At 38.5% G+C, this 14,729-nt stretch overlaps 1 protein-coding gene across 2 annotated transcripts in view; it reads right to left on the reverse strand.

Moving 5' to 3' along the window:
* The window catches only part of LOC121459478 (WD repeat containing planar cell polarity effector), a 283,095-nt gene that overhangs the window by 69,216 nt on the left and 199,150 nt on the right, over window positions 1-14,729 (reverse strand). For both annotated transcript variants that reach the window (XM_041669297.1, XM_041669296.1), the window contains one exon: window positions 13,752-13,815. In XM_041669297.1, coding sequence (XP_041525231.1) covers window positions 13,752-13,815 — 64 coding nt within the window. The remainder of the gene's footprint in view (window positions 1-13,751; window positions 13,816-14,729) is intronic.

The raw sequence follows: 14,729 nt of genomic DNA on the forward strand, positions 1-14,729 counted from the left end.
CCATTCCTCCCTCGCCCTGCTGCAGTGCCTGCCTACTGTTTGCCTCATAAACCTTCTTCCAGTTTTTGGTTTTCAGTCTGTGAGTGCCTTTACCAGTAAACTGAGTTTCTCGAAGACAAGAAATAATTGAATTTTCTTTTTAAATCTATTTATATAGTCTGTATATTTTAATTAATAGGTTGATGTTATCAATTTACTCAAAAAGAATAGTTAATTCTTTTATGCTATTGCTTGTTTTTGTTTTCTTGATTGGGTTAATGTTTAGCTTTTCTTTCTTCACCATAATTATTACTTACAGGAATAAGATTAAATAACAAAACATAAACTATAGGAGGAATGAATACAATCTGTTATCACACTATTACATTAAATATAAAAATAGAAACATTTGAAAGAAGATGGTCTTAACTTAGATACACGTATCATAGACCCAAGAACACAAGTGTGTACACAGATGCACATAAAACAGTATCTATGCTATGTAATTGATAAGATAGAAGATAAACTGGATATCCCACAAAATCCTTAATTCAAAAGATGCATGAAAAGGTGGTAAAAATAGTAGTTAAATCTAATTATATTAATATTTATATTAAGTAATGATGACCAGAAGGGTCTAATAGAACAGAAGCTGTCACACTGAATGAAAAATAAGACTGAGATATACACTTTAAGACATAGAGGAGAAATGAAAGAACAGAAAAAGATAAAATGCAAACACCAACCAAAAGACAGCTCAAGTGTCCACTGCAAAAAGACAAGTGAGCTAGAAAAAGGGATATATTTTGATAAACAGTCAACAGCTTCAAAACACTTGAAGCAAAATCTGAACAATGGATATAAAAGTGCTGAAATCTTGAAGTGTAATCTGCTTTCTAAGTCGCTGTTAGAATAAAGTAAGGTTAAAACAGACAATACTACCAAGCAGGTATAATTATCACTACAACTACTCTCCATTGAGAACATAGTGCACATTCCCTTCAAGTACACCTGGAAGGTAGCCAGACAGACTATGTACTGGGCCTTAAAACATCCCTCAAGAATTGAAAAGTACAAATAGTACTGAAAATATTTTTGAACAAAGGAACTAAGTTACATAACAATTTGTAAAGACATTTGAAAAACTCTGCTAGGACTTGGCATTAAACAGCTCACTTTTAAATATCTTATGGATTTAACAGCATACTTTAAAATAGTGTGTAGATAAAACATTAGAAAGTGTTTTGAGATAAATGAAATGGAAATAAAACACATGAAAGTAAGACATGCTATAGCATATAGTATAGATATATCTATAGATATAGCAGTATCTATAAGGGAATCTCTGGATTTAAATACCGTGGCAGTTTGAATGTAATAGGTCCTCATAATCTCACAGGGAGTAACACTATTAGGAGGTGTGGCTTTGTTGGAGTGAGTATGGCCTTTTTTGGAGAAAATGTGTCACTGAGGGGGTTGGACTGCCAGACGGAGCCCCAGTGCTGAGAGAAGTAGTGGACACAAGGCCCTATCCTAACCCAGAAGCGATCTCCAGTTAACACACTCCGGGAGTCTCACAGAAACCACACTGAAAGGCAGGCCACATGGCCAACACAAAACTAAACCAATGGTATTTGGGGAGGCTTTTTGTCTCATAGTGCCTGGACATTTTTCTACTTACAGGTTTGGCTTCCATGTTATGGTTCCCAATTTTGTGTTTTGTGGGATTTCTGTGTAAGGGAATGTGTGTGTCTGCATCCATATGTGCTTCTTGTGCCTTTTCTCTGGCTTTTTTTTTTTTTTTCCCTGAGTGAGTTTGTTTATTTTGTCCTATTCTGGTTTGTCTTAGTTGCCCTTTTGTTTTCTAATGAGAGAAAGAAAAAAGGGTGTGAACAGAGGTGGGGGTAGGGAAGTTGGGGGAGGAGAAACTGTGAACAGAATATATTGTATAAACAAAACTATTTTCAATTAAAAATGAAAAAGACTTAAAGAAAATGAGAAGAGAATTCTCAAAAAAAAAGGAAAAAAAAACTGGCTAAGAAATATCACATAAATGTTCATCATCCTTATCAATTAGGTAAATGCGAAACCACACAAATTTGAGATTTAATCTCACCCCGCTTGGAAAGGCAAAGATCAAGAGAAAGGGTGCCAACAAATTCTGGAGGCGATGTGAGGAAGGAGACCCTCAGTCACTGTTGGTGGGAGAGCCAACGGGAGCAGCTACTATAAAAGTCAGAGAGGAGAGCTCTCAAAAGCCAGACTTAAACCTCCCCTATGGTCCAGCTACCTGACTCCATGGCATCTGCCCAAAGGACCCGATATCCTGTTCCACAGACATTTTCTCAGCCATGTTCACTGCCCCTCCATTCACCAGGCGAGGAATCAGAAACCAAACTGCCCTTCAACTGACAGAGGGATCGTAAAACACTATGGAATTCTGTTCAGCTGTAAAGAATGAAATCGTAAAATGTGCACAGAAGCACAAGGTATTAGAAATAATCCTTAAGAAGAGCCTCTCTGCCTACACAAAATAACTCCAATCAAACCAAATTAGACCAAATCAAAAATGCCCATGTTTAATAAATGCCACACTCTCGGGTGGCTGGGAGCATGCTGGGGGGTGGGAGGTGGGAGAGCTCGGGACACAGGGAAGGAGAGCACAAACAAAACCCCAAACCACGTGTTTCTTTTCCAGCGTGAACCTAAATAGCCTGTGGGAGTGGTCCTTACCCTCCCTGGGGAGGGGTCAGCATTTGACAGGCTTTCTCAGAGGTGGAGTCTAGCCCAAGGCAACTCCCAGGGGGAGGGGTCTTGAGATGGAGCTTTCTGCTCCATTGGCGCCCCAAAGCAGAGGCTGGGGTGATGCTTCCAACTTAATATCACATTCCAGACTCTTTGGATATAGGGGTGTTAGAGGGCTGGGGTCTCACTTTCAATCAAACATCCCAGAGTCCCTGGATATAGAGGTATCACTTTTGACCAAACAGAAAGGACTAGAAAATATTATATTGACTGAGGTTACCAGAAAGAGAAACACTGTGTTCTCTTTTATGTGAGGTTCCTAACTCCAAATCTTCATCCATTGCTGGTGGGAATGCAAACTTGTGCAAACACTTTGGAAAGCAGTATGGCGCTTTCTCAGAAAATTGGGAATCAACCTACCTCAGGATCCAGCAATACCACTCTTGGGCATATACCCAAAAGATGCTCAATCATACTACAACAGCATTTGTTCAATTATGTTCATTGCAGTGTTATTCGTAATAGCCAGAACCTGGAAACAACCTAGATGCCCCTCAACGAAAGAATGTATAAAGAAAGTCTGGCACATCTACAAATTAGAGTATTACTCATCAGTAAAAAACAATGACATCTTGAATTTTGCATGCAAATGGGTGGAATTAGAAAACACTATTCTGAGTGAGGTAACCCAGACCCAAAAAGATAAATATGGTATGTACTCACTAATATGTGGATACTAGGTATAAATAAAGGACATTGAGCCTATAGTTCATGATCCTAGAGAAGCTAAGTAATAAGGTGAACCCAAAGAAAAACATATATATACCCACCTGGAAATTGGAAACAGACAAGATCACCGGACAAAATTGGGAGCATGGGGGCAGGGGGAAGAAGGAAGGGGAGAAAGGGAAGGTTGAAGAGAACTTGAGGGAATAGGATAGTCGAGCAGGAGGAAGGACAGATATGAGATTAAGGAAAGGGATATCTTGATTGAGGGAGCCATTATGGGATTAGCAAGAAACCTGGCTCTAGAAAACTTCCCAGGAATCCACAAGGATGACCCCAGCTAAGTCCCTAAGCAATAGAGGAGAGGGTGCCCGAACTGGCCTTGCCATGTAGTCAGACTGATGATTATCTTAATATCCCCACAGAACCTTTGTCCAACAACAGATGGAAACTGAGGCAGAGACCCACATCGGAGCACTGGACTGAGCTTCCAAGGTCCAGTTGAAGAGTAGAAGGAGTGAGAATATAAGCAAGGAGGTCACGACCAAGAGGGGTTTTCCAATGAGACAGTTTGCCTCAGCTAATGGGAGCTCACCAACTCCAACTGGACTGGGAATTAACAAGCATAGGATCAAACTAGTCCCTCTGAATGTGGTTGACAGTTGGGCAGACTAAGGAGCCACTGACAGAGGCACCGGGATTTGTCTCTACTGCATGTACTGGCTTGTTGGGATCCTATTCTTTTTGGATGTATACCTCGCTCAGCCTAGATGTAGTGGGGAGGGCCTTGGACTTTCCACAAGGCAAAGTGCTTTACTCTCTTTTAGGATTAGAGGGGGGTGGGGTTGGAGGGTATGTGGAGGGAATGGGAGGAGGGAAGGGAGTGGGAATTTGGATTAGTATTTTTTTTAAAGTATTAAAATAAAAAAGAGCATAATGGATGATATCCTATCCCACTGGCCTTAAACCTTAACTACCCAGCTTACAGGATCTGCTTCCAAATGTAGTTATATTGATGGTTAGAAGATCCACATGTTAATTTTGTGGAGGAAAAAAGATGCAATTCAGTTCGTAGCATATGCATTTCTGTTCCTAATAGTCACAACTCTATTTATTTCCCTTAACATAACTGGGGCTGACCCAGTTTCTACTTCTTGTGATTTTTTTCTCCACTTTCTCACCCTCCTGTTTGTATTGAAGCATCCCAAGGATCCATCCTTGCTTGCCCACAAATACTTTTCTATTCAAAGCATCCTTTCCCAGGACATGAGGTTCTAGATGTTCCTCCGACTTTGGTAAACAGTCTTTTTTTCTTAGCACTTGGTGCCTGCTTCCTAATCTCACTTTGTCCCATCTTAGCATTGTCAGTGGGGTCTCACAACCTCGGGTCCATCAAGTATTCTTATTTGATTCCAGCTATAAAATTTAACACAAACAGGCGCGCGCACGCGCGCGCGCGCACACACACACAGTTTCTCCAATTTCCATAAATTTGGCACAAGAGGAGAGATTTACTCTGTGTACTCAACTGACTATCTTAAAGAAAATCTACTTCATCTATAGTTAACTGTTCTGAGTGTAGACTTTCAATTAGAACTTCAACTTGAAAGTCCAAGCAAGGTTTGAGTCACCAGAGTTCAGAAAGGCACATATATTCATAAAATTAAAAATGGCAATTATAATGGATTGAACGCCAAATCTTATTTCAGAAGTTAGCAGGTATAAAACTCCTCTACCTAAAAACAGTGCCAAAGAAGCAATTCTATGTCAACTTGATCACCAAGCAAGTGCCTAGGAATAGCAGATGTAAGCCGCCCTACAAAAACCATGCCAATGGAAGACAAACTACCCAACAGTATTATGCCAAGGGAAGGCACAGATGGCTGGAGAGCAGCAGTTATAGGTCTTTTTATAGCATTATCAGATGGTACATTTGACATTCCAACTGGCCTTGTGCCAATGGCCAAGGTAGTTAGAGATGCCAACATGAGACTGCTCAGAAGGCACACTCATCTTCATGCCATTCAAGATGGGGCCAGAGAAGCAATCTTGGGTGGCTTTTATGCCACAATGAGTATAGCAAAACAATTTTCTTTTATGCCACAATAATAATTGCTTTGGAGAGGCTACCTGAATTTTCAAACCCAGAATAATATTCTAAAGACAAGAAGCTAGCACCAGCACTTTGTGACCAAAGCCATAGACTTTCATGGGCAGTGAGTAATCTAGACCTCCTGAGGAAATTGAAGATGCAAATTTTAAAGCAACCTCAAGCTTCCACAGAGTTCCATGTACAGCTCAAAGGTTACTCTTCTGAACTATTTGAGAAAAAGTTGTTGACTTACTTGATGGTACTTTACATGTCCTACAAAGCCATAAAACATACAAACAATCAAACTAGCACTGGGAATTTGTACCCACATAATTGCAAAGTTTCAACTATTCTCAGCTGTTCTTTACACAAAACAGAACATCTTTTGATGCATTTAGTAATGAATTTTCATTTCCTTTGGTGCTCTCCCTTATGTGAGCATCACATTCTTTAAGAATACAGGCTACTTAAAAGAATGGCCGTCAGTTAGGTTTTACCTTTTTGGCAGGAATGTCACAGCAAGATGTTGTATCCTTGCTTATTATACCAGGTGGCAAACTATTTTCAATAGTTCCATTTTTATTATTATAATTATTATATTATTACTTTGGCATTTGTAGTCCACACTAATCTCAAACTTGCTATATTGCCTGGATGCTCTGATTCTCTTGCCTCTGTGTCCCGAGTTCTGAGAAAACAGGAATGCATCACCACACCCAACTATCTGTTCTGGTATTGATTGAGTTATGATTGCTAGATTTACATAGTGTTTACCAATTTTCTCTATGGCAGTTTGTTACTCTTGTTCCCTTTGTAAAAACACACAGCTTTTATAATATTATGGAAACACTTTGAGAACCTTTAAATAGCTTGCTTCTGCAGAACCTTTCCCTACTCATAGAATCCATCAGTAACTTTTGCCTTATTCAGTTACAACCACGATGTTTGCCAAACTGTGACTTCTTAATATGGGTGTTGAATCTATTTACTTATTTACACACGTACCAGAATGGATCAATGATTACTTCCTATATTCTGATATACTGTGGTTCTTACCAAATTCATTGAGATACTTCCTAATTTCTTCTGAAGACCATTAGATTTCAAAAACAACTGTTATTTAATTTGTGAACTTCAGAGGTATAGAATATTACTGATTTACAACTCAATTCCTTTGGTTTCATGTACCATTTTTAGAATGTTACATTCTAAAAACATAAGGCATTTTCATATCTTATCATGTGGCCCAATATATATTTGGTGAATAAATGACATACATTTGAAAATAATATAATTTTTCAGTTGTTGGAGAATGATGTTGGATTCTGTAGCTTTCAAAACATCAAGAAAAGTTGATTCACAGATTTTAAAATATTCACAAACCTTTACCTACTTTCTCTATTTCTATATCTATCTTTTTACAGTTTTTCAACTTTTGTTTCAAGCATTTTAAGCTCGGTTATCTTGCACACAATTGTTTATTGTGTCTTTTTTACTAAACTTTTATCATAATACATATCTACTAGGAAAAATGTTTCTATAATTTTTTATAACTATAGACTTCTGAATTCTAACTTAATGAATTTTTCTAAATGTCTGATTCTAAATTTGTATTTCTATTTCTGATGAGACTACCCATCCAGACATTTTGTTTATCTTTTCTTTAAAACCTTGCGGCTGCTGTGAGACCATTATCTCTAGTAATTAATACCTTGATTTCACAAGGACTTTGCAGTAGTCTTTTTCTATTATCGTTTTTTATATATTTTTACATTTAATTTATTTATCTACAACAATTAATTATATCCTGAACACAAGTAAAGAATTATACATTGAGCATGACTACAACTTTCTCTGGGTTCAGTCTGATAACCTCTGACCTATAAAAAGAATTAAAATTTACTTTTTAACAGGAAGGTGTAATCTATTTGAATTAAACTTAATGCATATGTTTGGGACATAAAATTAAAATATTATTTTATTTTACCCTTCTCTGATAGAATATTTTTAAACTTTTCAGTTCTGTATTGACTTTTTAAAGCTACACACCTACTGAGTTTACCTAGAAGAAAGCTCTCCATGTGCTATAATCTGCAATTTTAACCTGTCATGATCACCCAGGACCCTGGCATTTCAGTATAATTCTATCTGCTCTTCCTATGCTAGAATCATTCATTTCATTTTTACATGCAATAAAGTACAATGTTAATGACATAAATTTTACTTTAAATATCTTCTTTTTAAAAAGAATGTGGATCTACACAAATCTACACATAAAAACTATACATATTTGTTGGGTACCATGTTGATAGTCTAATACATGCACATGTTTTATAATGTTTAAATGAGAATAAACATATACATCTCAAACATTTAGTAAGATGAAGAGAAAAGACTCTTGATCCATATGCTTCTCATCTGGTGTATATCTAAGTTCTGGTTTAAACTCTTTTCCCAAACCTTCACTTATTTTTTCTCATGGTGTAGACCTTTGATGATTCATTCTGTCACCTTTGATTTGTTTAAAATTATCTTTATTTTATTCTCACCTATGAATATTTTCACTGGCGCTCTCTCTCTCTCTCTCTCTATATATATATATATATATATATTTATATATATATATATATATATATATTTTATTTTGTTGTTCTTGAGATTAGATGGTTCCTGTTTATCTGTTTTTAAGGTAATTTACCTTTTCTAAATCAATCCATTTTTCTACTAATTGATAATTTAAAAAAAATTTTGACTTCTGAATTCAAACTTTAACTTTACAAATTTCTACTTTTTAATTATAGCTCCTGTCTATCCCCTTTTATCAAATATAGATTCCTTTCTCCTAAAATGTAATCTGAACACAGTTTCCCCTCCTGCTACTCCTGTGCCTCCCCACCTCCTCTCCAATCTGAATTCACTCCCTTTCTGTCTCTCATTAAAAAAAGAACAAGCTTCTAAGAGACAACAACAAAACATAACAAAATAAGATAAAACAACTATCATATCAAATTTGGACAAGCCAAGCCAAGAGAAAATATAAAAGCCCCAAGAGCAGGCACAAGAGTCAAAGACCCACTCATTCACACATCCAAGAGTCCCATGAAAATACTAAGCTGGAAGCTATAGTATACATGCAAAGGTCCTGGCACAGACCCATCTATGTCCTGTGACTGCTGCTTCCAACTCTGTGAATTCACACGAGCTTCCCTCCACTGTTTTAGAGCGCCTTGTTCTCCTGTGTCCTCGGCTCCTCTTCTGCAGACAGCTCTGTTTCTAATAAGAACTTCACCTGAACGCTTTGTTCATCATTTCTTTAAGATATTGAGGCTGCTGTGAAACCACTGTAGTTGTTAACAGTGGTACTGCAGTTGGTTTTTCTTGCGATTATAGCTCTAAGCAAAGACAACCCATCAGGATTCATGTGAAATAAAACAAAAAACATGAGGAAAGGAGTGGGGGTGGGGAGGGGTACTACAAAATGGAGGACAGGACACAAATATGCAAACAGATATGCAAAACCCAGCAAAAGAATAGAAAACATGAGACAGCATTCCACTGAGACCCCTCCTAAGCTGACAACTTCTCAATAATGGAGAACAAAAGTGGTCAGAAGTGGAAGTGTTAGAGTCCTGCACACTGGAGGAAGAGCAGGGACCACAGAGAGGACTCAAATAAAAAAAATCCTGAAGACAGTTATGAAATTAATCAAGGACCTAGACAAGAAAACTACTAAAGAAGATGAAAGAATCAGTAATGTGGAAGAAAAAAATTTAAAACATCAAGAAAAAATCCTGTAAAGAATTCAGACACTGAAAAAGAACCAGAAATTCTGAAAATGAATCAACCAATCAAGAAACCAAACAACACAACGTAGAAGAAAGGATCATCAACCTTCAAGACAATGCAGAAAGAAGTCGCATTGTTTGCAGGGAAACAGATATGTCAACTGAACTATGCCAAGTTCAGAAAGACAAATTATGCTTTCCTCTCATCTGTGGTTCCGAGATTTTATAGAGATATATAAAGATACGTGTGTGTGTGTGTCTGTGTGTGTGTGTGTGTGTGATGTGAAAGTAGAAAAAAGAAATGGGAAAGCGATGAGGAAAGGGCTCAATATGCAGCACACACATGTGGAGAAACGTCAAAAAAAGAGCAACAAAAAGATATCAGTTGTACCTAAGTGACCAGCGCAGTTTTATCAATGCTTCAGTGATATGTCTGCACAGAAACAGAGAAATGCATCCTAAAATTCACATGCAATCCCAAAGGACTCAGTATATAAAGCAACCTAATTCCAAAACCATGAGTCCGTACAAAGAAAGTCACAGGATCCGGGCACAAAGACAGAAGTATGGATCAATGCAAGACAAAGAAAGTCCATAAAAATATTCGTCTATGTATAGTCAACTACCTTCTGACAAGAGTCTCAAGCAAACCTCAGTGATGTTCACTCCCTGAACTGCCTTGAGAGCCCTAGTCCATGGTTTCACCACCAATGACCTTCAACATTTTTCTGTATTTATGGATTATTTATAATTCTGATTTTTTGAAGTGCCTTGTTCTGATTTGTGCTGGGTTTAGTTCCAGTATGTTACTCTTTACTGGTTATTTATGTATATCAACATATTCCCTCTTTGTTATGAAGAATTTTGGACCATCAACATGACTTACTGAAACTTTTTGCAGTGGTTTCAAATGCTACCATTACTGTAGATTAATTCAAATACACAAATCAATCTATCTTCTAAGATATTGTAGGTAAAAGAGCAGACTATGAAACAAGGCTGTCTTAAATGATTCTAAGCTATCAAATAGAGACATATAAATTTCAAAAGTTGTATGAAGCCCAGATTACTAGACACACACACACACACACACACACACACACACACACACACCCCTACCTTAAAATTAAATACTATACAAAGACTTGAAAGGTGAATGAATAATCTGAAAACATGCTAGAAACCCTAGTTACCAAGTTATTACAGTATGCCAGGCCCTTCAAATATGTTAACCTATTTCATACTTCGGCAATTTATGCATTGTTACCATCTTACAAACAATAAAATGGAAGCAAACAGCATTAGGTAAACTATAGGAAACCCACACAGCCACTAGGTGAGTCTGGAACCGAATCAACAGCCCCTGAAGCACTGGTGTGAGGAGATGGACCTGAAAGGGGCTCTTCTACTCTAACCTTCACCTTGAAGGCCGGCTCTTCCCCTTCCTCTCGGCACTGCAGCCTTGGGTCCCTCTAAACGAGGTGTGGGAACTAGAAATGCAGCCAAATGCTACTGGAGACTGTTTTTTCTAGTTTAAAACACTGGAGCGGGGCAGGGGGACACACAGAGATCACAGTTTTAGTTTTTTGTTTTGTGTGTGTACAACATTTGAAATTTTTATTGTATTCAAACTGTGGTCAATGAAGCTTTATTGGAACACACCCACACTGTCTGTCTGTCCACTGCGGCAGCTGTCTTCCCTCTACGATGGCAGTGCTGACTAGCTGTGTAGTAACTATGAGGCTTGCATCTTGAGATAGTTACTACCTAGTCCTTTTCCAGAAAAGGCGTGCAGACTCCTGATCAAACTTATGATCACTCTTCCGATCCAAACCCTTCATCAGGTTCCTACAGCTTTAAAGATGAACTCCAATGCCTTAGTTCACACCTGGGCCCCTCTGGTCTCAGCCGCCTGTTTTCCAGACACATCACCTTCCTCGTCTTTGTATTCCTTCACCTGTTCACCACTAGCAGATGCTAAAGCGAAAAGCATTGTTTTCAGGCTCTCTGGTGCTTTTCGTTGGTGGTGGTGCTGTTGCTTTGAGACAGTCTCATATAGCTCAGATGGGCCTCCCAACTGCTGTGTCACCAGGGATGACCTTGGCATCTGGTCCTCGCTCCACCTCACGAGCGGTGGGATTACAGGATTGTGCCCCCACACCCGGTTTATGAGTTGTGGAGATCAACCCAGGCCTTGCGCATGCTTGACAAACACATACCGACCGAGCTGTGTCCCCAGCCAGAGGTACCTTTTTTTTTTTTTGGTGTCTTTGGTATTATTTTTAATCTTTAAGGAAGAGATGGCTTAAAGATAATAAATCCTTTGCAAGTAGAGATAATCCTGCTTATTTTATAAACTTTCACTTTTCAAAAGAGGTAATATTTCTTAGAATATAGGTTATGAACCTCTGGCCAGATGAAATTCAAACAGTAAGAATCAATCTATATGAAAACATGATAAATTCTTTTAGATAATTTCAACACCAAGTCTCAAATGTACACAGTACTTTCATAAACTTAAACAGAGCGGCGAGGCCTCAACACTCTGTATTTTGAGACGCCTTAAAATAGACCTTGGCTAAAGGCGCTTTCTTAGATGAGGAGTAAAGATGTGCACTCCGAATAACGTCTGTACTTTTCCAAACTGAGCGTCTAGTCATCCTCTCCTCTATTTTAGCCCGTCAGTAGAAAAGCTCTTGGATTAAGGAGATTTGAAGGAACACAAAGGTTTCTCTAAATTGGTACTGGGTTAAACAGATTAAAATGCTGAAACAAATATGAAAATAGTTTAGAAGGTGGTTTTGATAATTATATCTATTAATTAATCAAAGAATAAACTACAGGATATAATATTTATGGAGAAATTTTGCCCAGAAAAAACCATTACAATTCTAACACCATAGCTTTCAGCTGCCTCCCCACCCTTGGGACTCTCGGCATAAGAGAACTGGGGGCCAGGCCTGGAGGCCAACGCCTTTAATTCTAGGACTCAAGAGATCTACAGAGGGACATCTAGGCCAGCCAGGGCTACATACTGAGACCCTGTTGAAGGAGGAGGAAGAGGAGTGGGAAGCAGTGGGGAATGGGAGAGGAAGGGGAGTGAGGAGGATGATATCCCTCTATTTGAATAAGAAGCAGCAGAGGCAGGAAGAAGGGTCAGTTAGATTGGAATCTAAGCTCTCCACTGGGCTATCCGAAGCACAGAGTGTCAACACATTGACATGCCTGCCCAAGTAGAGAGCAAAGTGAGGATGGAAAATATTACATTTATCCTTTTGAAAGTAATGACTATTTTTCATGATTAATGTGTGTACAATTGATTTGAGAATATGAAATTTAAATTCCGTCACCTATAATTTAGAAATTTAAACCAAATTCAGCTGAAACACAAACGAGCTAAGGTGATGAACTCTGCATAGGGAACAGCCACACTAAGTATCTGCACAGTGCAAAAGCACAGTGCAAACCTTTGTTTTAGTGCTTCTGTGATAACAACATTTGCTACTTTGTTCATTCCCAGGGGTAAAAGTTCTCATAAGAAAGGAATCAGGAGCCGGGCGGTGGTGGCGCAAGCCTTTAATCCCAGCACTCGGGAGGCAGAGGCAGGCGGATCTCTGTGAGTTCGAGGCCAGCCTGGTCTACAGAGCTAGTTCCAGGACAGGCTCCAAAGCCACAGAGAAAACCTGTCTCAAAAAACCAAAAAAATAAATAAATAAATAAATAAATAAAATAAATAAATAAATAGAAAAAAGAAAGGAATCAGGGTGGGGATATGGGGGAGATCAGAGGGTTTGGAGCAAGGAGGAGGAGGAGAGAGTGTAATTAAGTTAGTTTCAGACAGTAGCAGAACAGTAGGCGGGGTCTGTAAGAAGCTGGGCAGTGTCACCACTGGCCAAGTGACAAATAGCAGAGCAAGAGTACAGTGGACTCAGCACCTGTGGATCCACTTTCCTCTCTAGTTGAACAAACACAAGGAACGCACCCATCACTTCTGACTTCCCACTGGAACCCGGGGGCCCAACAGTACGTTGAGATCTCGGGGGCACATTTCCTCCTGCGTCCTGGCTTCTGGAGCTTCAAACTTGCTCAGAGCATGGATTAGAAAGACATTTAGACTTAATAGATGGAAAGGTGTCAATTCTGCACATCAAGGTTCATGGGGAGAAAAGTTCAAGAATTATAAATGCTTTGAAAACATAAAAGATCCTTTGGCCCCGGCAAGGAAAATGTCACCAAGCCAAGAGATACGAGATAGCTATTGAGCCGCTCATGAGGGCAGTGCTGCGAGCCACGGTGGAATAATGCCTTCCTGCCATGTGTCTAAGGCCACAAATGACACTAATCCCTTTTAATGGTCACAAAAGCTGACAACTTACTCAGCCTTAGAACTGAAGACACAAAAATCATCTCTGGCAATGACTTACCATAAACAGGTCACGAGCACCAATGTCAACAGCCAAGAGGAAGGCCTTTTCAAATCTCCGGTACCTGTGAGAAAGGGGAAATATGTTAGTTGTGAACAAAGCCATATAAAAGGGAAGTGTTTTTTTGTGTGTATTTATTTGGTATTATATGCATTCTTCTGATGGGGGAAATACTTTCCACAAGGATTTTCTGGGTTATGACATGTTCTTACCCTGGAGAGGAGCTAAGCACAGAAGCATGGGAGGCCCTGGGTGTGACTTCTGGACAAAAGGAGCTCAAGGGAGACATAGCCAGGTCTGGAGAGATGAAAACTTAGACGTGAATTACTCATAATTTTCACTTTATTTTTTTTATTAAGAGAAACTTATGTGAATATAAAGAATATAGCAGGATAAGAGTAACTGATACGTTATATAACTGCACTTTGGTGTTTCTTCGATAAAAGTTAAAATCAAATTTCACATTTGTAAGTTTTAAAAAATATTCTCAGCTAACTTGAAAGAACAAAACAAATTATTTCTAATTTTTAAAAAATATTTGTGCTCTTTCCAATGATCTTTTTTCTTTTTTTTAGAATATGAAGTTTAAGAGCTCAGGAGAAAAGCACATTGCAAACACCTCAAACACATTTTGGGCACACAAATTTGTCTTTTTTTTTTTTCTGAATGCAGAAACTTGTATTGAAAGAACTCATCTGTTTTCCTGATCCTCAAAACAGTTTGTAGGCTGCTCATCATTGTGTTCTATATTATAAAATGCAGTGGTAGAGAAGACAGTGATAGATTAAAAAATAAGTACTAAAAATTGATAGCACTCATTCTTCCATTTGCAAGGTAACTAATTTAGTATTAGACAGGAGCTGTTATGCTCTAGAACATGTTCTATATTAGTCTCGATGCCTTCTGATGCCATTCTCTACCCCCCAACTCCCTGTCTGTTCACACTAGTAACCCAAGTATCTGCCCAAATCTCTCACA

Source organism: Microtus oregoni, unplaced genomic scaffold, assembly GCF_018167655.1.
Source record: "Microtus oregoni isolate MIOR12 unplaced genomic scaffold, Mior012 000019F_ref0000042, whole genome shotgun sequence".
NCBI lineage: Eukaryota > Metazoa > Chordata > Mammalia > Rodentia > Cricetidae > Microtus > Microtus oregoni.